Source organism: Amblyomma maculatum, chromosome 3 (genome assembly GCF_055883805.1).
Source record: "Amblyomma maculatum isolate TAMU_Amacu chromosome 3, ASM5588380v1, whole genome shotgun sequence".
NCBI lineage: Eukaryota > Metazoa > Arthropoda > Arachnida > Ixodida > Ixodidae > Amblyomma > Amblyomma maculatum.
Genome location: NC_139346.1, coordinates 25,966,205 through 25,990,600, shown reverse-complemented (window position 1 = coordinate 25,990,600; position 24,396 = coordinate 25,966,205). Strand labels below are relative to the sequence as shown.

The 24,396-nt window shown below is 45.1% G+C and overlaps 1 protein-coding gene across 1 annotated transcript; it reads right to left on the bottom strand.

Moving 5' to 3' along the window:
• Nucleotides 1–1,381: 1,381 nt before the first annotated feature.
• Nucleotides 1,382–24,339, bottom strand: LOC146194375 (uncharacterized). The gene is made up of 9 exons (XM_084597382.1): nt 24,047–24,339; nt 20,213–20,352; nt 12,018–12,110; nt 10,848–10,986; nt 10,515–10,555; nt 8,897–8,966; nt 7,485–7,521; nt 7,301–7,364; nt 1,382–1,707 (listed from the first exon to the last, which is right to left on the bottom strand). The coding sequence occupies exons 1-9, from the start codon at nt 24,081–24,083 to the stop codon at nt 1,549–1,551; spliced, it is 780 nt and encodes a 259-aa protein (XP_084453508.1). The 5' UTR covers nt 24,084–24,339; the 3' UTR covers nt 1,382–1,548.
• Between the last annotated feature and the right edge of the window lie 57 nt (nt 24,340–24,396).

Below are 24,396 nucleotides of genomic sequence, written 5' to 3'. Positions count from 1 at the left end.
ACGCTGCTGTTAACCAGCTTGTACGTGAATGAGATCAAAGAAAGGCATTGGGAGGGGAAAAGAGCACTAAATAATTGCAGCGAATGTTCCCACTGCAAAATATTCAGCAGTGACTTAGCTAGGCCCAGATATAGCGAAAGCTCAGCGTCTCTGTCGCTCCATGTCTTGATGAAGCTGCTTGGCGAGACGTTCTTCCCGCTTATTCGGCATCTCAAATGCACGCTTAGTATTTCGTGTTTTAATTGTAGGTTGTTTACGAGGACGCCGTGCACTGTAGGCCCGCTCGCCGACCACTTCATTCATAGCGCATCTGATCTGACCATAGAGATCTGACTAGCAAGCACACATGCTCAGGCTTTCGGTATGTGTTCAGTTACACAGTTAGTCACACGATCATACGGAGACAGACACGATGAAGGGGACTCTGCAGAGGGGACCGGTGAATGGTTTGTGCATACACAGTGAGGCTGCATAATGAGGCACATGACGTCACTAGAAGGCGCAGTGGTGGAGACCGGCGCTGCAACGGAACACCTGTGGAACGACGCAGCTGGTTGCCATGATTATGGCGCATGCGCAGTTGTGGCCTATGACAGGCATGACGGAACTTGTTTCTGCTAGCCTACTGTAGCTTTCAATACAAAATTTAAATTGATGAGACTGGCTGTTAAGTTACAGAAATAAGTAAATCAATTTTCCAAGTGTCACTGAGCAGACAGTGGTATAGACAGAGATACAGAGAGTGGTTTGGCGATTTCTATAGTCTCCGATATGAGTGCCCATTCACACTTGGCAGGTTTTGCAAGCCTCAGCAACATTGTGTTTCCAGGCATCTTTGGTTCGATTCGGGTTTTAACGTCCCAGAGTGACTTTGGCTATGAGAAGTATCATAGTAGAGGACTCCACATAGTTAAGACCGCCTACAGTTCTTTAGTGTGCACTGAGATATCACAGTACACGGGTGCTTTGCGTTTCGCCTCCATCAAAACATGGTCTCCAGAGCCAAGAGCGCACCTGATTTTCCCAGGCTGAGTAGCTGAGTGCCCTAAACACTGAGCCCCCATGGTGAGTATGTGCAAGAGTGACTTAATGCATTGCCTACAGGCACATTTTCTTAGTCCAGTACTATGAATTTAGGAGGAAGCCTGGCTGGTACAATCTTAAGGAGCCGAGCCAATGTTATTTCGAACCATAGCTAAAATGAATTGCCGCTGCAGGCTTCACATCAACCATCCTGGGGACACCTGAATGTAGAAAGATGAAAGGCTCAACTCAAGCAACACAACGCAATCATTGCTTAAAGCGGCTATCTGTTATAAAGAAAACACGACCAACATGAATCGCACCATATTCTAGGTGCATGTAACAAGAGCCAACAAGGTTGTTATGAAAATAGGAATGTATTTTCCCGCCAAGTTCAAAATATTCAATTCATTCACAAGTTAATTAGCACAGATAAACAGCTGGAAGCACTCCCAAACTCGAATCCACTGTTCAGAGTGTGGGCAACAAGAGGGCGCTGGAAGGTGAAGGACTGAGTCTGGTGCTCTATCGGGGGCACATGATGCTGCGTCCCCCATCGATGGCCAGGGTCTGCCCCGTGATGAAGGAGGCGTCGTTCGAGGCCAGGAAGCCGATGGCTCGTGCCACCTCGTCCGCAGTCCCCACGCGGCCCATGGCATGGGTGGTCTTGCAGTGTTCCAGGAACTGCACGCACATAATACCACGCATTGTTAACCCCAAAGGCAGCGAACACAATCTCGAAATGATTATAAAGCGAAGCGGGGTGTATGTGTTTACAAAGGCAGTGGGAAAAGCAGCCCTACTGGAAGGTGCAAACTGCATTATCAACGAGACAGGCTAATATAAGCAGCTAACTAATAAGAGGGGCAGGTTTTTTTTTTTTCTTTTTTTACCACATCATGGCCAGTGTACAAATCGTTACCCTCGGCTAGGGGTTTTTAAAATGGGTCACAGGGAGTATTTCGGCTGCTTGAGAGCTGTACAAATGCTGGCAGCAGAGCTCTCAACATTTGCAGTCCAAATTAACTAATAGTATGGCACGACAGATGAGGACAAAGGAGGCACACAAAGAACAGGGCTAGCGCCACTAACAACTGAATTTTATTTCGCTTCAAACCTGTCTTTTTGTACTCAACCCAGCCGTATCACACATGCAATCACCCATCTATCACATGCTCATGGAGCAACAGTTGACGCAGCACATCAGATCATCAGATCAACAGAATAAATGCCAACGCGAGGATGAGAACAAACTATCACTGGTGCGTTACAGGCTTGGTGCAAGCTCCAGTAGGCACTTTTCATCATGCACATTTCCTTTAGATGCATACATACCTGTAGTATCTGTGTTTTTGCCGCTTGGAGCATATGACGCACTTTACACGCTTGCACGACGCAGTTTTTTTTTTTTTTACCTTACAGGCTCGCCTTCGTTTTCATTAAAGCATTCGGATTTTGTTCCTTCGGTGTACGCAATCGGCACCATTTCGTTAGGGAGCTTGAAAGTCGTCGTCTTCGTCCAATCGTCTGCAACGGCAAGGAAACAGGCCGGCACAAGTTAGTCTCCTGGATGGTTCATGCTCGTTCACTTGCGGAGTGGAGCGCCCTGAATGTAGAACAAGGTTGGTTCTTGACAGACATGCGCATCCGATATGTAGGAAATGCGCATGTGTCACCAGGTCGTTAATTCCGCAGAAATTGCTGCGGAGGCAGAAAGGTTGTGAATCCTTTCACAACAGAATGACCATCCTCTGTGCATCGAGAACCTTTTCACCACTGCAACCACATCCGTACTGGGGGCAGAAACCGGCTACAGCGCTGAATCATCCATTGCCAGAAATATGCCGCTCGTTTCCTGCAGGCTTTTGTTGTGCATTCCGGCTGGGACAATGTCCTGTTCAGGGGGTGTGGATAAGTGCCTCTCTGCCAAGCTGCGTAGATGAAATCCTATAGCTGCACGCTTGTAGATGACGCGAGGAGGAAGCGACGCCCATCGCACCATGCCGGCACCATGGTGACCGTATTGTGCTCGGTAACTCAAGATGCCCCGCGCATATACGCCGCTCGTAAGTCACCGTAGACGATTCCACCTAGCTCTGCAGCATCAACAAACCCCTGGCTGCTTTGCCCTTTGAGATCCCTCTCCCTCTCTCTCTCTGCCTCTGGGCTCTCCTTTAGAATTTTTTTTTTTTACAATAAATTTAACTCTGTCGTGAATATGCACGCTGAGAGCGCCTCAATCTGTCACGCCGAACACAGCCTGCGCCATGGCCCGCACTACACTCTCTTACAGTAGGAAGATAGTATATGCATGCGTTATGAGTGGATTGTGGAAACGCTGAAAGATTCCCCCATACTGCGTGAACAAGATACTGCAATCACTGTCACTACTTTCCGCCCCGAAGAAAAAAAAAGGGGGGAGCTTTAGCTTTCTACCAGCGTTTGCGTGGCCATTTCGCATGATGCGCTTTCATGTCGTCTTCTACACTGCCATCCAATGTGTTTCTCGCAGCTACCGCATGATGGCGCCACATCCTTCCACAAAAGGCGGATTCTATCCTTTCCACTCCTCAAGAAAATAGTTTTTTCAAACTAAAGACGGCAATTTCTGCACAATTTGCAGTGGTCCACTAGGAAGCTGCCTCCATTATTGCGCAGATTTTGGCAGTGTTCCCTTGCGCGCTCATTGAAACAACGACCTGTTTGTCCCATGTAAATGAGCCTGTAGCTTAGGGGAACTTGGTACACAACATGAGTCATGCATTTGGTGAGCTTCTTCTGATGTTTCACTGTACAAGCTGGTTGTTTTTCTCGGCTATTCATTGCACAAAGTTTAGAAACCTTTCAAGGGGCTGAGAATACGACTTGAATGTTATGGCTGCTTGCTACTCTCTTAACATTGTGCGAAACCTTGTGTATATACGGCACAGTAAATCCCCATTACAAAAGACACTTGAACGGACCCGAAAAAGATGTCTCTTGTAACCAAAACTTCTTACCAACTTGTATGTATGGCAGTTTAAATTCCCTTATCTAAATTCTGTTCAGCATCAGTGTCCTGTTTTGCTACAATATGCCAGGAACCGAGGAGTGCCTCCTCTTTACTGGGAAGTCAAAATGTCCCCGTCGTTTCAGCCACTGTCATCACATTCCTGTGCGACTGAAACAACAGGGACATTTTATTGTGAAAGCAATACTACTTGCACTTTCAAACCTTCGCATGAACCGGCCGCCGTTACATCTTACCCACGTGACGCTGTGACGTCACACCCCACGTGACACACGGGCTGGCAGGAGCTGCCATCTTGGGTATCTCATTTCACATGAGACAGTCATGTCAGAATCAGCCTGCTAGGGCCCTGGCATTCACGTTACCCCTATAGGCCACTAGAGTACATTCATACGGCTTGGTTAAAGCAGGGCTTTATATGTGGGCTGAGGAAGAAGAAAAAGAGAAAAAGAAGAATGCTCAGTCACCCGCAGCTAATGCTTTCGCTCAATATTTGGTTCAGCAGCGTTGAGCCCTTGTAATTTTTGACTTCTCAGTAAAAAAGAGGCACTCCTTCTCGGTTCCTGACATATTACAACCAAAAAAGGCCACTGATGTAGAACAGAATTTAGATAACGAAATCTAAACTGCCACACATACATGTTTGTACAAGTCAGCTGCATTGCATGAGCATACCTGGGTTGTGTCTCTTCTAAATAGTGGAGGAGTTACTTTAAAGACCTGTAGAAGTTGCTCTTTAGTAACAGAGTGTTTGTTGTAACCATGTTTCTTGTATGCAATGTTGATATGTACCATGGCAAACAGAAAAAATGAACCAAACCATTTTAAAGTGTCTCTAATAACCGAGTGTCTCTTGTAACAAGATTTTACTACCGCCATACGATTATGCAAAACTAGTTCGCTGGTATCAGGACGTTGATTAAATTTCTGACGCAAGGTTTCGTACACAGAAGAAATCATGATGACGGGTATTCTGCTTCTTTTAGCCGCTGAACTTGAGCGCTAAAGCTTGACGAAACCATATGGGGGCATGATTTGTTCAAAGCCGCTTGCAGAGAGTTAGAAACAACCGCCCAACTTCTTCAAAACAAGCGCACATTCAAAACAACAAGTTTTGAATGTGCGCTGTCAAATGAAAGCAATTCTTTCTTTGAATGTGGACTACACATTCAACAGAAGCCTTCTTTAGGAAATAGCAGCCTGATATCCAAGAACTGGAGTTCACCATCTGTTGGGACCTCTTTGGTGTAACTGGGACCCTGGCTGTGGTTTGAGAACACAGACATGACCTTTGCGACTACAGCGTCCAACCCATGCTCTGAAATGTCCGTTAGAATAACCAAGAAATCATATGCTGCTACCATTATCTAAGGTCATTTATCTGTGCAAGCTAGGCGATTCGTAGGCATTACTATAATCTGCACCTCACCTCAGGTACGTCACAAAAAGCATTGCTGCCACTGAGGTTCGAACCCGCACCTTAGCAAGTAGTTCAGCTTGCGTGGCCCACGCAGGACATACATACATACTTCTGTATGAAGACTACATAAGGATCAATAAGGTGGCACCAGATGTCAGCTCCCACAGCCAAGAGAAAGAACACACAAAAGAGATCACAAAGAACAGTTAAGGTAGAATTCCAGCAACGAAATAAAACTGTCAATGCTTACTCCTGCTGCATTTTGAAAGCGGACTTAACCAGTGGATTGAATCTTTTTCTTGACAGCACTTAAAAGTCCTTGGTGAGGAACTGAATAAAACATTTCTTCAATGTCGATAAAGAATGCGAAGTAGTTCTTGGGGCAAAGTCTCTAGGTGCTTCAGCACATCACATGAACTGTGCACAAGGAAAGAGTCATCGCCCACCAAGGTGCCAAGATGAGCCTGACAGTGTCGACTGACAAGACATTGCCATACCCTCAGGTTTGTGGGTTTTTGTAGAGAAAAGAACTTCCGAGAGTCCAGCCTTTTTCCTGCCTTTTATTTCCTGTGCCAGCTTCTTCATGCCTTCTAGTAGATGCAAATCTTCTAGAATCTGAAGAGCTTGACTCTTGTTTTCGAACTTTAAACGGCACCTCTTTAAGTTCTTATGAATTGCATCCAAAGCCTTGTCACGAAACACACCAGCCAGCATAACGGCAAATCCGGCCTCTTTGTCAGCCTGCAGCACAAGGTCATTGCATAGTCCTTTAGAAGATTCGAAATCTTCTGAAGATGTGGCTTACTACGAAGACTGCGATCAAGACTAGTCTTCAGGTAGGGAACACCGTTGCTCCGTTCGTACCACAGCTAGCCACTTTTCTAATGGCAAGATACTCTGGATGCTGGGCACAAGGTGCCAGACTGAACTTGGGTCCTTTTTCCAAAATCACTAGGATTTTTCAGGTAGACCCACACCTCCAAGCACAGTGATATGGTGTGGTTTGTGAGGTTTGACGTCCCAAAGCGACTCAGGCTGTGAGAAACGCCTTATTGGAGGACTCCGGAAATTCCAACTACCTGGCGTTCTTTAACGTGCACACATCGCACAGCACACGGGCGTCTTGCTTTTTGCCCCTAACGAAAAGCGGCCGCCGAGGTCGGGATCCGATCTCGCATCTTTGGGCACAGTAGTCGAGCGCCCTAACCACTGCACCAACCCGGCGGGGAACAGTGATCTGTCGGGCGCTTCCAGCAGAAGGCCCCTTTCAGTGACAGATCAGACTCTACAGTGCACATTGCCATAGAAACTCAGTAGAGCTTTCTGCCAGCTGCCTCATCTCCTGAAAGCGACTGTTTTCTTTCCCTGGCTCTTTGCCGAGCACAAGAAGAAGCCATAGACAGTCTTGAAACAACCAGACTTGCCTCCAATACTCCGACAAGTATTTTGCAGATGTGCCTGACGTGGCCGCAAGATGGCTCCAAAATGCCGAATAGAGACTGAACTTTTAAGCAGTAGGAAAGAACTCTGGACTGGCATGTAGAGACAGCGATCAGGTTGACATAAACTATGGCAGGTTCAGTGTGGAAACTTCGAAAAAGTAAAGGACCCAATGTGGAAGAAATGTACCAACTGACCCAAACAAGAGTTCTACTCGAAAATATTCTATTTGCAGTTCAGAGTGGCAGAGAACTGATACCTGCACACCCGAGAGAAAGGGCAACAGTAGTGACTGCCCACCTTTTAAGACCAAGAACTTGTTGCACACGAATTTTCTCTGCTTTGTCTGCCACATTAGAAGGTGTGCTAAGAGAAAGCAAAACAGAGAACATTCTGCAACCGCTCACCTCCGCATACTGGGCATCTGACATGCCGCCTCGCTTGTGCACCTCTGTAATAATGACACCAGGGCTGCAAAGACCAAGGAGGGAGGGGGGGGGGGGGGGGGAAGAGGGAACACGATTCAAGTCCTCTGCTACCACTTGGAACAGCCATTAGCTGCGGCATTACAGAAGTAATCATACTACACACTTCACTGCATTCACCCGGACGCCGTCAGCAGCCAGCTCTGGAAGAGGAGAAAAGAAAAAGAAAAAAGCACTGTAAATCTCTAAGGCAGACAAAAGGGGGTGGGGGATGGGGAGACTAAAAGTGAGCAGTATTTATTACGCTACATAACCAGAACAAAGTGGGTGTAACTTTATAGGTAGGAACTTTGTCCTCATATCTTCATAACACATGCACATACCCTCCAGCTCAACCCTTACACTATACAATGTCTCACTCAGCAACAGCCAGTCTGGGAGAGCATTTTGACAGTCGTACCTTTGCAAAAAATACTCGAAAAGTGTGTGTACACTTTCCAAATTGTACAAGGTGACTTCGCAGGTAAACAATGTACTTTGGTCCACATGGTTTCCCAAGTGCATTTGCCAAAATATGGCACTGAGCATAAGGGAACTTATTTTTCCACAAAAAGCTTGTTATCCTTCTGAGCACAACTGTCAACTAAGAAAAAAATAAGGCACCAGCCATCTTAGACTGGCAAATAAAAATTCCACACCACATAAAGATCACTCACAGCAGGCCTAGCAATTTTAGTGAATCTCATTGCGAGAAGAGAAGAGAAAAAACGTCTATATTCATTTTCCTGAAGTGACAGCTTCAACCTGTAATTCTAGCCTTGTGATAGGTAGGGTGATAACTTGACCCTTATTGTATTGCTCAATCTCAAGTGAACAAGATGCCTGTGACAAAATTAATTGAAGGCTCTCCATAAAAAAAGGCTTAAATAACATGCCACATGTGTCTTCAAGGATTGTTTAACATGAAACTAAATTACATATTTAGAGCCAGCACACAATAAAAAGATATTTTTTTTTTTTAGATCCAGCTCCTCACTTTGCCTCTCATGGCTAGCCTCTTGCACTTTATCGTTCATAAAAAGAGAACAGCAGTAGTGGACCAAAGCGATTGCCACATCCACTATGTCAGGAAGAGTTAGTACATAATACTCAGAGTGCTTCTCTGGATTCATTTAAGTGACATAAGATCCACAGGAGGGGTCCGCCTAAATGTTCAGGAGTTGCAGCTTGTTTTGAGTTTGCAAAAACATTTTTGCAGGCTAGTACATTTCCATACACTAAGCAGGGTGTATGACCAGCTCCCCTGTTCCATATTATACAATAAAGCAACAGCGGCATACCATTCCTCTATGTCTGAAAGATGTCTGCCACAGCTCCAGCTGCATGCCTGCACACAGCTGACCAACTATTAAATCAGCAATAGCTGCAACTTTTCATTTCCGAAAATAGCAAAACAAGATCTAGCACAAAACGCATGCATCTGTTTCCTTGGCCTTAAGCCACTTGAACTTGCTCTAAATGTGTGCCTCGTGCAGTGCGGGGCAGTGTTTGTTCCCTCCCCCACTTGCCATGGCTCACCAAGGGCAGCGGTGCGGGTCAGCTGATCTAGGCCCGCCTTGCTCACATTGTAGGCCACCACGTTGGGGAACTGCGCACCAAAACAGCGAGCACAATTTTCGCAATAATAGTAAAGCCCTGTCCACCCACTGTTTCTGTGTACATCTTCTATATTGCATTGTTGGCATTGTTGGTGGGTCCAAGTGGCTCTGGTACATTTGGCAAATAGTGTTCAGTAAAGTAGAAAGTTGGGCTAGTCGGTAATGATCCATGTTAAAACGGCATACATAAAACACGAAAACACAGAGAGAACAGGACAGATAAGAGCACTCTTGTCCGTCGTGTTCTCTCTTTGTGTTTTCGTGTTTTTATGCGCAACGTTTTTAGATGGGTACACTTGGCAGCAAAACAACAGTCCCAAAAGGGTGCAGAAACAGATGTTCAAGAAGTGTCACAACTGTGGAGTCAGAAGTTGAAGAAGGATGGGAAGGCTGAGAAAGGCGTGCCACTGACATTTGGCCGATGTGCCTCTCCGTGCCTCCTCATCCGTTTTCGACTTGTACTCCAACCACGTTGTGCTGAGAGAATGACAAACATGTTATGACTACGACATCCACCTGAGAAAACATGATGGGGGCATACCACATAGTACAGTGTTCACAGTCAGAGGTGCGACGCTGTTTCGTTTGTCATTTCTTCGTGTACGACTGCAGCAGGTGTGCTAGAGTGATAGATGCTGAGACAACCTGAAGGAACTCTCGCATACTTTGGGCATTTCTGTTTCCATCACACTGCATTGCTGCTTTGTGCTGCCTTTTGATTAGCGTGTGACAGACACTGCAACGCTGCCACCTCTGCTATGGTATGATCACGTGAGGGCATGCCAGGAGAATGCGGCTTTGGCAACACCATCGCTACGGTTCCTCTTGCTGTAACCTTTCTTAGTTTGCACAACTAGAATTCCACGGAACTATACACTGCGATCCACAGATAATATCCATGGACATGCCCCATGAGCAGCGCCAGTTCCAAGCCTGACCTTGCTTTATTTGCTTTCAAGTCATCAAGTGTGCTCCATAAATGAAGATGTGTTTTTTTCCACTCTGTAACCCCCCTGCTGTAGCGCCCTCGGGCTAAGCGGGGTAATCATTGAATAAAGAAATAAATAAAGAATAAAGAATTACTGAAAAAAAAAAAAAAAGTCTACAGCTTGTCAATGTTAAATGGGCAGGAAATTGAGAATTATTTACTCTCAACCAATGATTACTCCACAGGTATATGTGACACTTGTGCATACAATTTCCCCTGTCACAAACACCTTTTCTCAAGATGGCTAATTCCCGTTAGCCATCACTGACTTCAGGGAGGAGGTAGCAATAGAATCCAACCCTGCGTGCAAGCTGACTGTTCCCTCTCATTTTATAGGCACGTCTACACTCTAGGCAGTCATTGTGACTCACATGAGAACGAAGTACAGAAACAACAATACTACTACAACCTTGGAACCCCAATTACAACACAACCATGACTAGTAGTATTTCCAATCCATTTGCTGCACTGCAAGAGGCAGCATACTCAGATACATGTAGTGAATTCACGCTCGTGCAAATACTTCAGACAAAACATCAATGGCACTTACCGCTCGCAGACCAGTGACACTCGAAACATTAACGACCGTTCCTGGAAAGAAAATTAATAATAATAATTGGTTCAAGGAAGGGAAAGGTGCACTATCTGTCACATTTGTTCTGTGGTCACAATGCAAAAGATTACTTTTTCCTCATCAACTCTACAGACTTTTCTACTAGTATAGCACTGATTTACGCATCTCTCAGGCACAGCTGCAGCAGCTAAAGCCATCAGCATGGGGGCCTCCCAGCTGCCTTGCAGTACTGCACAAGACAGTGCTGTAAACATGCTCTATAAGTTGTTGCCCTTTGCATCGGCCTCAAGGAGACATACATGTGTGTACCTTTTGTCTTCTTCAGGTGCGGGATGACAAGCTGCATCACGTGGAAGACACTGCGCAGGTTCACGTTCATGATTTCATCATACACTGCAAGCGGAGTGTTCTCCGTGGTGCCATTCTTGAGGATGCCAGCACTGTTCACCTGCAATGCAGATACAAATGCAGCCCATGGTAGAAGAAGAAATCAATGGATTGACGCCGAGGAAATGAGGCAGCATTTGAGAGTGTTGGTTCTACTGCAAACACTTGCAAGTTTCGCGTTATTCCATTTTATTCCTGCAACCAGTACATCTTGTGTTCGGTAGATGCCGCCATGTACTTGTGCATCGCAGGCCATTTCATCTCGCACTGCACAGCAGACATCATCGTCTTCATCATCGTGCCCAGGCGTGAGAGCACTATGTGATCACTGCAGCCGATCAGACCTTGTGTAAAAATGCAACACACTCCCACGCTGAGCATTAAATATCATCGCCTTCATCAAGTTCTAACTGGAAAACACTCTCGCGCTGCGCATTGCACACTGTCGTCTTCATGAAGTTCCATCTGCACTGCCCCTTCATTTAATCTATGTAGGTACATATGCCATACACATACACCATCTCACTAAAGAAGAGACTGCTGCTGTGCCAGGCAGGCTGCCAAGACCATCAAACAGAGAGTAGCCAGATTTGTCCATTGCTGAGAGGCTTACCATGAGCAGAAGTGAGCCAAATTGAAGCAGCAGCCGTGACTGCGGCTGATGGCTCACTCGTGAAACTTGGTTCAAGGATACTTGAATATCTACAAATTTTTCTTTCCCTTTCCAATATACTCCAATTCTGATTCCCCTGTCTCCCCACTCATTAGTCTATGCCAATTCTGCTGCTATTCCATTTTGATTCATAATCCCTTCTTTTATCCATTTTTGCTGAGTCATTCTTAGTCCAGTCTCCTCCTCCTCTCTTCTAAAACTGGAGAGGGGGATTTTCCTCTCTCCACATTTCACGGCTGCCAGGTGGACACTTCACATAGACACCAAAGACAGTTCTGGACAGTTTCCAACTAATCTTGCAGAAAGTGAGATGCAAAGGCGTGTTGCTGCAGAGGTGACAATACAAATCAAACATGCACATACACTCCTCGCAAGCCACCGGCAAATGCAGCGCAGCGCGAGCGGCCAGGAACACTCACGAGGATGTCGATCTTGCCAAAGTGCTTCACTGTCTGCTCCACTATGGCAGCAACATCGGCCTCTTTGCACACGTCCCCCACAATGACCAGGACCTGCAGTGAAAAACAAGTGTTCAGAGGTCATCGCAACTGAAAACCGAGCATGGTGATCAGACCAAACAGACATAACCCAGCACACACGACCGTGTTCCTTTGTTAACGTTTCCCTTTTGCAATGATGCTAATGGTTCCAGTCGTAGTTGAGGCCTATACTGTCCCAGAATCATGACTCATCACTCCACTGTTGAACGCATACCATGACAGTGCAGTTGGGCAGCATGAGGCATGCGGTCGAGCGAGGCGCACATATTGTGTCAAGCCCAGGGGCACTACAGGAGGATTAGATGCGTCTGGGAGAACAAAGCCGCAGCAATGACCCTTCAAGGCCGCGGAGAGTGAACACAGATGCGGGTGAGATACTCAAAAGGAAAAACAAAACTTTGCTTGTAAAGAGAGCTCCACTAGGTGCTCCCAAGAAATTGTAAGTTTCACCACCAAAGCATGCTTGAACTTCAAAACGTGGGCCAACCTTCATGCACAACAAACGCTCTTGCAAAAAGAACTTTATCAAAATAAACACAGCCATGTAAGAAGTAATGCTTTGCCTATCCACATGTAAGCAGTCTTAATTAAGTGCATGTATTTTATTTCTTTTTATGAGGTGCCATTTTTCATAAAACTGTCGCATCAGTAGCCCAACGGCTCAGTTTCACCAGTGTGGGAACTATGCACTAACTGCACTGAGGGCACCACTGCACGGTGTCCCACCATATGCTGGAGGCAGTGCAAGGAACAATGGACAGCTGATGGAAGCACCAGCTTTGCCTAGCAACCACAGATGTTAAGGTGCTGTCAGCTTTACTGCCTTCCATATGCTTTCACGTGCGATTGCGCTATGAGGAATTCAAAGCTTTCTATCTGGCAAGGCAAGCTCTGTGCTCACCCTGTGTCTAGGCTTATTTTTTTCTCTTTTTGAGCACAAGCACTTAGTGAATGGACACTACTGCATTAACAGTTCTTTCTGGGCAAGTTGGTTCATTATGACTATAGAAAATTTGGAACAGCGGTAACATACACAATCACAAAAGAAGACAAACGACGAGCGCTGTTTCAAATTTTCCTATGGACACTACTGAGATACTCCTGAAAAGTAGTGAGGCTGATGCTCTTCTCTGAAGGCTCTGAAGGATGTGGCAAATAAAATGGCTAATTTGGTTGAAATTTTTTATTTCTCTAGTTATTTTTTCTCAACTTAATTTGGCTCTTCACTTTTCTTGTGATGAAGTGTAGTGAAATGCATGGTACGAATTCACAAAATATGATACTTTTTTACATGTGGCAGTAAGAAATTGTAGACGAATTGCTGCTCTGGTAGAATATTGAAACATTATATGGGCATTGAACAATGCATCTGTACAAGCTGTACACATTCTTAGACTGATATCAACCACTGTTCCGAGTTATTGGCTTGGCTTTACAATAAAGTTTAGTTGTCCTGCTTGCACTTATTGCAATTTATGACCAGTAAGGGGAGGGGGAGGGGATTATACATGGCTGCAATGGGAGCAACGCATTTTCTTTTTAGATGACTCGTCTCTTGTTCAATAAGTAGAGTCAGTGCGTTCAGCTGTGCATATTCTTGGTGAACTGGGAGGGGCGTATGTTCCGCTAGGCTGCGATGATGCGCACTGCGTCCCTATCTATTGCTTCTAGTATTGGCCACTGTTGTCTTGTCAGCTGATGGAAGTGAGCCTGGTATAGTATCCTGGGTTGACGTGCCGTGCGTACAGGACATCTGGCTATCTTGGTCCAGGCCCCTCCTCCCCGAGATGAGACATATTTGGTTAAGCATAATGCACTTGCTACTGCTTTACTTTGTGCTGTGGGGCCATTGTGTACCTTCGCCTACCTCATGCATGCCTAGCCAAAGACCCTAAGCTCATCAACATTTTTTTTCCTCATTGCCATCACTGAGTGTTCTGCATTTCAAGCCATTTATGAGCAAACCATATCATGATGTCATCTGTATAAATCATTAACTGTATATGGGCTATACTGTATAGTTTCCAAGTCAGTTGCACGAAAGCTGAGTAAAATAGTAAAGGGGCCCAGATTGAACCTTGTGGCTATCCACTATTTGAGTTGTAGTTACTGATCCCTTCTGCACTGAGCCAGAGAATGTCCAGCACTTAAGCAGGTTGTGTACACTCTTGTAATCTACGAAAGAATGCCCACAACTATATACCTAACTATACTAGCTAGCTTACACATTGTCACAGCCTTAAAGAGAAAGAAGAAGACAGTGGTGGTGTGTGGTCAACAAGCAAGACGAAGTGTGTTCAAACGCTGGGCCCTCATTGTTTGGCCTCTTGGCTGTCTCTCCCGTCATATCTTAAATTCTAGATTGCAAATATAATTCTTTCTGTTACAATATTTATGCCAATTTGGTTACATTTTATGCATAAATAATGAAAATAGTTTAAACTGCAATGCCCCTTCTTCCAGCACCTCTCGACTGGTCAAATGAGCCATATATTTTTTTAACATTTAGGGCACCTACCAAGCGACATCGTCAAAAACGAAAAAATGCTTGCTGTGCACCACCCAAAAGCAAACAGACCGGTGGTCCGCTATTTTCCTTTTCCCATTTGGCTGAATCCAACTACAACCACCAGGTTGGAAGGCGTCCCACATGTTACTGGGGATGAACAAAGGGCGATTCCTAGTAGCTCCAGGACGAATGAAGCGGCTGGGCTAAAGTCAAAAGGACGCCCAGTTGTGGATGTGTCGGGAAGCGACCGGAAAGTCCGATGTTGCAAGGAGATATATCGCAACATGGAATGTAAGATCTATGACGCAAGGTAAACTGGATGTCGTCAAGCAAGAAATGGACAGATTGAACATTGATATCTTGGGTATCAGCAAGCTAAAGTGGACTGGAATGGGAGAATTCAACTCCGGCGATCATTATGTCTTTTATTGTGGGCGCGAATCCAGGAGAAGGAATGGGGTCGCTCTCATAGTAAACAGAAGAATGGGCAAAGCAGTGCTAGGGTACAACCCCAAAAACGACCAAATGATTTCACTTCGGATCCAAGGTCACCCTTTCAACATAACAGTTATCCAAGTCTATACACCAACCACTACTGCTGAAGAAGCTGACGTTGAGAGATTTTATGCGGACCAGCAATGCCTTTTAGACCACACTCCATCATCAGACATCGTTTTTCTCATAGGAGACTGGAATGCTAAGGTTGGGAGTGAAGAAATATCCGGAATTACAGGCAAGTTCGGTTTGGTGAGCCAAATGAAGCTGGGCAGAGGCTAGTAGAGTTTTGTCAAGAAAACAACCTGACCATAGCAAATACTCATTTTCAATAGCACAAGAGGCACCTGTACACATGAACTTCACTGGACGGTCTGTACAGGAATCAGATCGATTGTATTCTTTGCCGGCAGAGATGGAGAAGCGCTATACAAGCAGTAAAAACAAGGCCTGGGGCCGATTGTGGCACCGATCATCAGCTTCTTGTTGCCAAAATTAAGCTTCGATTGAGGAAAACACAGAAAAATAGGCCTTTCAGGTATGATCTGAATCAAATTCCATTAGAATATGCTGTGGAAGTGAGGAATCGATTTCAAGAATTAGATCTACAAGACAGAGAGCCTGAAGAGACGTGGATTGATGTTCGTGATATAAGACAAGAGATTCACGCTCTCGGTGAATATTTAGCGATGAAGTGTTAGCGGGTGTTTGTCATGTGGGAGGTTGTTAGGTTTGTTGTGTTGAAGTGTTTAATCCTGACTTTGCGCGCGTGCACTGTTTCTAAAAGGGGCACCGCGGTGGTTTTCACGTGCCTCATCTTGATTTTATCTGGGTTGTTTCCTATATAACTACACCTTTCTACGAATAAAAATTCAGTTGTTAGAAAAGCGCTTGTGTCGTCTCTTGTTCCTTTTAGTCCTGTGTTTTCGCGCTGCTTTAAGATGAATCCTATCCAACTCGCCCAGTTTTCTATACTTGTGAAGACAAGAAGTTGCTACTAAGGTAGTTCCAAAGCAAAAGAAATGCAAGAAAGCAAACTGGTTACCTGAAGAGGCTTTGCAAATAGCTGAGGAAAGGAGGATGGCAAAAGTTATGGGGGAAAAAGAAAGATACAAGGTTCTCAATGTGGATTTTCAGAAAATAACAAGGAGAGATAAGAATGCCTTCCTGAACATACAGTGCCAAGCAGTTGAGGACAACGGCCAATTAAGGAACACAAGAGCTCTGTATAAGTAAAAAATATCAAAGGAGGCTTCTTTGCTAAGCTGGGCGTGATAAAGGACAAACGAGGCAAGGACCTCACTGAAGCCTCAGAGATAAAGAAGAGGTAGCAGGAATACACAGAACTGTACAAGAAGGACCCGGATGTGCAAATCCAACATAAGACGGTTGTGATTACTGATCTCGAGCCGAGCATCCTGAAGAGTGAAGTTGAATGGGCCTTCTTCCTGTGCGCTTTATTTCCAGTCAAGTTGAAGGCTATGATGGGGTCGAATTTAGCCCTGCACTGCGGCGCTTGCCCGGAAGCTACACGCGGCAAGCCATGCCTGCCTTTGCTAAAGAAAACAAAATTTTTAAAGAAAAGCAGAGATCAGGTCGCATGTGAACTTGCCGAGGCATTTTTCATCAGTAAGCTTGGGGATGATTGCGCAAAAGACCATTCGATAAACCTTTATAAAAAAGAAGGCAGTTTTCTGAACTGCGCATGGCCCTAGACATGACGCATGAAGGCATATAAGATGTGTTTCCTTCCATATGAATTCAGTCGCGAGTCTGCGCTTTTGTGTGTACCCTTCTCGTCCTTGTGTTTGTGTGCACAGTATACTTTGAAGATATATCCGACTGACTCGCCCCACAACGCACTCTTTTAGGCAATGGTACAGTCCAACACTGCATTGCTTGTGGTTTAGCAGCATCACAAAGTGGCCAGTCGGAGGAATTTTATGAAGAAAAATTATGGTGGGGTTCGCAATTTTTGAATGTGAAAAGCGGTAGTTTGAATCCACTTGTTCCAATATTTCATTCTCCCTTTTGTGTGCTACTCTGCAGGGCATTTTTCTCAACATGCAATAGCATTTGGAGAAATATTTAAGATTTGCATGACGAGATAGTGCTAAGGGCTCCCTCATGATCCTGCTGATCGCCAAGTTGCCAGAAACATTTGTGTGTTGGATGACCATGGCGGATTATGTGAGGGCCAGCAGAACCAATTGCAACTCAGGTTAGCCAGCTGTGATAAGGTGGTCCCTGGGCCGCCCTATAGCTGCTCAAGCCAGAAAAAAACCCCCCCCGAGATCTGTGCTCTGAAATAAATACAAAACTGAGTATTTATGTTTTTATTCTTTGTAATTGCTCAGGAGGGATGTCTCTTAGAAAGGAAAACCGTCGGAAGATGAATTTAGTACTGGCTGTACATGCAGTTACAGTTTGGGTGGCACATTGACTGAGTCTCATTTATGCACTTTCTCAGTTTGTTCCCTTCTATATAATATGAATTTAAAGCTCATACTCTTTTTGTGTACAAGTCTAACCTAATGCACCTGTATTTCTGGCAGCTGTTTTCAGTATGCTTATAGTTGTGTCGCATGTTCTGTGAAAGTTTAGGCAGTAGCTGAATATGGACGTTGCTACATACAAGGAACAATCGCAGAGCCACTCTTGACAGCTGCCTCTGAGCTACACAACACCTGGCACTACGGCACCCCACAGGCCGCTACCGCATGAAGACTTTAACCCTCCTACTGCCATCTTGTTCGCCTAGCAAGGTACTCCTTTCTTGAATGCCTGCTTGAGTTATGACCTTCGATCCAGCCAGAATACGGCGCATGGGTAGATGTTGTTAGAGTAACATTTTGCAAGCGATTTTTCATTCTCAGTAGATAGCACGCTTGCTTTGTGTTATCTCGCATTCTCTCTGCGTGAGAAAGGTACCTCAACAAGAATATTCAACATTTCCACTGGTATATGCTGCTGCAGTAAAAATCTGTTCTTTTTCTAAAATGAAATGTCAGTGCTTAACGTTTTTTTACAGGTATATGGAAAATGTTTTGCAATACCAAAACGCAGAACTTGTCGAATAAACCGGCAAATAAAAGTGAAATCAGCTTCTGTCTTGGTGACCCACATTACACCTGAAATCACACAAAAAAAATCATATTTTGCCCGCCTAAAATACCTGTCAGCTAAAATTAGTGAACATGCTGGCCCGCTTCTTTTGCTGCTAAATAAAATTTGCTGTGTTTGCTATATGGCACGAAATATCAATTAAATTCGAAATGAGAAATGCCAAATTCACAAGAAACAAATGAATCACCCCTCAGTGCCACATATTAAAAGAAAAACCTGTGAATCTGTTTCATGCACAAATGTGTATGAAACACCTTAAAGGGCCAGGGAAAGCGTGTATGGGCCTAGTGCACTGGTATAGAGGCGGCACTGCTCCGGAACAAGTAGTGCCACCTCCAGCCGGCGCATCCGTATGTGGTATGTCTGCTCGTCGGAGAGAGGCGGCGGAGTGAACGAGAAGTCTACGCTTCTTGGCAGAAAACTTGTTAGAAGAAAATTTTTGTTGGTCATTTCCTGCCTCGTGCCACACGCTTACGTAAGAGACACATGTACCATGTGTTGAAAAATAAACCAAAAGCAAAGCGAAGAAAGCCGCTATCCATTCATGCCGTCTGGTAGAAGGCCACCGGCACTTTGGGTGCAGCGCATCGCCGGCGCGCGAGCGCTTCTGCTGGCGGCTCTTCAGGTTTTTTTTCTTTGAAGTAGGAATTCGGAACCTGAGCATAATGGCATTTTGAAAGTAAAGACATAAAGAAAGCAAAAACTAAGGCAGTGTGCAATGCGCAGCACTGGCTTTTCTCCTTGGTGGCAGTGTATGTGTAGATGGCATGCTAGACCTCCCAGAAGCGAGAGCTGAGCTCCGTCAGTTAATAGAAAGGCTCTTAAAAAAAAAATCACGTCTTCCCATGGACGGGACGAGCAGGCTGTATCTGGAGATGTACTCTAAGGTGTCGGGCGTTGCGTGCACGTGCTTTTTCGGTGCTTGGCAGTTCTACCGTAGTTTTTATTTTCTACTCGATGCATTGAAATGAGTGGTGACGTGTGACGGTGCAGTGCGCGGAAAAACAGCCATGGCTGAGCAAGCTCTGCAGCGCGTGTTGTTCGGGGGATTACGGGCGATCGAGAATGTTGAGAATTAATTTAAGAATAACTGTTTGGTGCGCGGTCAGAAATCGTACGAAGCCAGCACAAGTATGGAGTGCGCGAGGAACTTCACAGTGCAGAAGGGTCCTCGGATATCTTCAGAAAATGCGCTGCCGAAATGAAAACCGCCTTCTACGACATCAGCTTGGAGTTAAGTTTTATTCGGCCCTTTCGGCGTCTCTTCACCACGTTGTAATTCATTTTTTCCTTGTATGTAGTTGTTGGCAAACCCACACAATATCACGGATGCCAGTTGCATCTGCAAGGCGCCGGGTGCCACTGTTAACAATGCGACACATCGCTCTTGTATGATTTCCAAGGAAACCGAAAAAAAACTTGAAACTATCATTAAGAAGTCATTAAAAAAAACATTTCCCGGTGGGCAGGAATGCTCCACGCTCTCTACAACACAGGCCGTGTCCGAAGGCCTGCTGAGCGCTGGTTAAAACAACTTGTAGTAGTTGTTACAACTTTTAAAGCTCGAGTTGGGTCCAGAAGTAAAAAGAAGACCAATTTTTTTTTTTTTTTCGTGCTGCGCGCTCGATACAAACAAGCGATCGCTCGTGTGTGCTTGAAAGAAACCTAGCGTGAAGTACTGTACAAAACAAAACAAAAAAATGTGGGAAATGTGCAGCCAAAGCGAAAAGCAATGGGTGCGATATGAGATTCGAAATGACTATAAAGACAACAGTAAGTACAGGCTCTTGTTTCAGTCTGCGGTTATTTTTTATTCTTACGGGGAACCAAGAAGAAATCAGAACACAGCGTCGGCGCTACCCACGGTTGTGGATCCAGTCAGCCGCCTTTTACAGCGGCGCCTCCCAGACGGCGCCACGTGTTCGGCCAAAGCTGCAGCGCACCAGGCCCATAGTACATAGGTGTTCCCCTAGTCCCAACCCACCTTGTCCTGGGGGATGCCCTTGGCAAGGCACTGGGCAGCCACTTTGTTCAGGGCTTCCTTCCGACGGCCGGTCAGTGACAGCCAGCTGCCTAGGGAGGCCAGGTGCAACGCAGTCGCCTCTCCGATCCCCGATGAGGCCCCTGCACACAAAGACCACAGTGCTACGCCTAACGACAAAAAAGAAAACGCTCGAGGGAACTGTGACAGCAAGTACGCATGCGACAGCTCCACCAAGCAAAACATATAGCTATAGCTGTAAGCAGTGAACACTTGGCTCTTCCTGGATACAATGATAAACACAAGGGCTCAGAAAATTCATCAATCATATTGAGACAGTCAAGCAATGCATTAATTCTTTTAGTTATCAAGCAGGTGTCGTCGTGCAGTGGTTAGGGTGCTCGGCTACAAAACCCATAGTGGTCTCAATTTTCTGGAGCCCTCTGCCGCAGCTTGCCTCATGGCCCAAACCCCGTTTGGGAAGCTAAATCCTATAAATCATACTTTAATCACTATATTTACTTTTTACCTCTGAGCTCAGGATTTGGCTCGAATTTGTGTACCTCTGAGAATTGTTTCCATTTTCCTTTAACATGATCTCCCCTTCCGCAACCATGAGCACAGCACTGCACAGGTGCCACAGCAGCCAACCAGAACACGGAAGGCAACCTGAACGCTGCCATTTTGAGAGTACTGTAGCACCATTTATATGTGCCACAGCAAAACAATGGCCCTGAACTGCCAAACGAGCTGCTACGAGCAAATGTAGTGCTTTCGCTTTTGCATTTCTTGCAACTGGCTGCTCATAAAATAATCAAAAATGAATTTCAGTCTCACGGCAACATTATTCTGCAAATTTCACGACAGCAGGGTCAAGCACAGCATCCATAAGTGGAGCTAATGGTTCCATTAAGTGCATGCTACCTTTATATACAAAATAATGCAGCTTTGCACACCCAATAATATGCCATCTACTAACAAAAGCCTTGCGATACGCAATATATATTACTATCACGTGGTGCTTGCAAAAATCTCTCCCAGGTTAAGACACCTCCACGGTGAGCAGCGGTTCGTGGACACTTGGTGTCGGCCACCTTTGGCTTGCTTGGTTTCCGAAGGAAAACTTTCAGTGTTGCTATGATATATCTAGTGATAAGGAAACCCGTACTGACAATATTTCCTCACAGACAAACTTGGCAAATACAGTGACAGTCATATAGGCAGGGAACAGAGACATCTCATTAACGTACAACCTCCAAAATGCCAGCTTTTTTTTTTTCCATGTTACTTTTATATGGTCAGAAGGTCCTGATTATCATATTTGACTTAGCATGAAAATAACTTCTTTTCTTAATTTTATCTAAACTACGTGTTGTCTCCTACTGCTTTTTTCGTCAGCTCCATGACAATTATGCCAGTGAGAGTAAGTTGGCACTTTTTTAAATCCATACATTTGCAAAATGGCTAATCGTAATAATGTAATTGTGCATGTCCATTGTGGCTGATATTTTAACCATCTGTTCTGATGTGAGGTGATGTGGCTGTAGAAGCTGGGACTGCATGTTGGTTACAAGCTGTTATGGTTACTCCTGTTTGCAGAATATAGTTTCATATTGAGCGAATTCGAGCCTCAGAAAATTTGTGGCCAATCACAGGTCGTATAGTTTCATTTAAAAACAAATTTTAGTGTAAAGGAGAACCAGACCTCCTTCCGCACTTTTGCGAGCATTTATAGAGGCCAATAACCTCAGTCTGTGGCCAAAGCAGTAGACTGCTCTCAAGGAATATGGGGCACTATTTTGCTTCCTGAGAGCAACTGGCTTGAGTGACAAAATGTGACGGTGTTCCTTGTGCCTTCTCTCGGCTCCTTTTTAATTTACTCATTGCTCTTCATCAGTGCATGGTGAGTACAGGTAAGTTGGAACTGTAGTATACTTTCCTCTTAAGCGATACTGGTAAGCTGCTAGTCATAATCTGCGAGTGCTTGCCAAATGCGCTCCATTTACGCTCCAGTTACTTAGCAAGGCAATGTGATCAGCGAATCACAGATTACTGAGGTATTCTCCATCTTATCCCCACCTGCTCCCATTACAGGTCTGAGTACTTCCTTTAAGCAAGCTGTAAATAGTACTAGGGAGGTCGTGCTTCCTTTCCAAACGCCTTTCTTTATAGAAATTTTGTTACTTTCTTTATGCAGAGCTGTGATTGCTGTGCAGCCACTATATATATATCTTCCAGTACTTTCACATAAGACTCGCTTGTCTACACCCAGATTTCGCAATGCCTGCATGACTGCCGAGGTTTCTACTGAGTCAAATCCTTGCCTGTTAAGCGCAGCTTTTTAATTTTACTACAGCCACTATGGATGCTGTAACGAATACAATTTAGCAGGTCTTTGTGTATCATTTGCCATGGTTTTCTCCAGGATATTTTGTGTGTTTTTGCATATTCATTGGTTTTGGGCAATTATCTCATGTATCAAGTTGGCAGCTAGCTTTTCTGTACTGACTGCCACTACTGCTTGGGCCAAAATGGCTTGCAGAATTTGTAGATAAAAATGAACAATAACAAAAATAATACTTGTTATGGACGCGTTTGTTCAATTTTTATGTTGCATTCTAACAACCTTTTAGGCCCAAATAGAACCACTGAAAAGTCTTATTGGAGCCAAGTGGAATTCACTTGAAATCACAATTCCAATTAATTGGAAGCAGTTGTGTTCTATTAAATCACTTGCAAGATTACATATGAAGTCATGGTCCATAATTTTTGAGAATCAATTCCAAATGGAACAAATTGGTCCATTCGAGTCCATCTTAAGCTAGTCATAAACCGAAAATTTTTTTTACTAGGGCATGGTGCTGCATCTTGTGCTTAGGTTTGACTGAAGATTTGAAATCGTGGTGAAAAACTGTCCCAACTAAAGACCTATTCACACTTGCCACTCGCAGACTGTACAGCTGCTTTGTTAAAAAAGCGACTGTCACAGATGGTCGATAGCCGCAGGTGAGTTGTGCACTGCCCTATTTTCCACAAACACTAACTAATCAGCGGCAGAGCTGAAACGAACATAAGTAGTTTGATCTGTCTTCTCGTTACTGGTATGCAGTCAAGACTGACTAGTTGTTCCGAATGAGCTTTTGGGTATCAACAAATATGAACATGGTCGAGCTGCGCAGCTCCATGCGACAGTAGGTCGCACGCCCTTGGAGACTCGCACGGGTAGTCAGCATGGCCGTCAGATCATTCGCTTTTCCGCGCGGTGATAGCAGTGATAGGCCGCTAAATATCAGGGCTGCATAAGCTCATTTCAAATGCCTAAAGGCGTTCCAAGGCCAATGCAACATTTCTAAGTCTACGAAGCTTTCGTTTAACTTTACCTTTGCGCGCACTTCACACCGACAGGACATATATTCAAAATGGAAATCGCACCAAACGGGGCGCATGATTAAAATATACTGAAACTGAGGTCATGGATACAATTCTTTGAAGCACGTGTCGTGGAGACATACAGGAAAGAGCAGAATCGCGAACAGTCGTAACTGCATGGGGAAACGTGTGCGATCGAATGCACAGGGTGTTCAATGCCTTGGCACCTAAAAACAAGCTTTGCTCTCCCTGCGGAGGAGAGTACGCGCCATCCAGCCATTCATATAATAACGTTTTGTACGTGAGATGCCACGCCAGTTTTTTTCCTTTTTTTTTTTTAATTGCTCATATTCGCTATCACACAGCCATTAATTCCGGTCTACACTGTATGGAACTACACGCTACACGACCCGACAAAGCGAGCCCGTATCACGCGTTGTTTTGCACCAATCCGAACCTGAGCAGTACCTGTAATGAGCGCGACTTTGCCGTCCAACCTTGCCATGTCTGGTGCCGAGCGGTTGACGACTGTAGGTACTGGGACTCAGTGTAGCTGCACTGGGATTCCTATAGCAGCACTTGGTGCTAGATAGCTGATGCTGATTGCAAGGTACCTTGCTGACGGCGCGACTGCCCGGCGCACCTGCCACACTTGCCGGCGGCTTTACGCTTTACCCACCCACTAGAAAATAATAATGAAAGCGAAAGTAGCGGTGGCAGTTTTTGGTTTCTGTTCATTACTCCCTACATGGTGGTCGTAGTGGTCGTAGGTCGTAGTTCTATCGTTCTATCCATGTATACATGTTCTATTTTGTCAA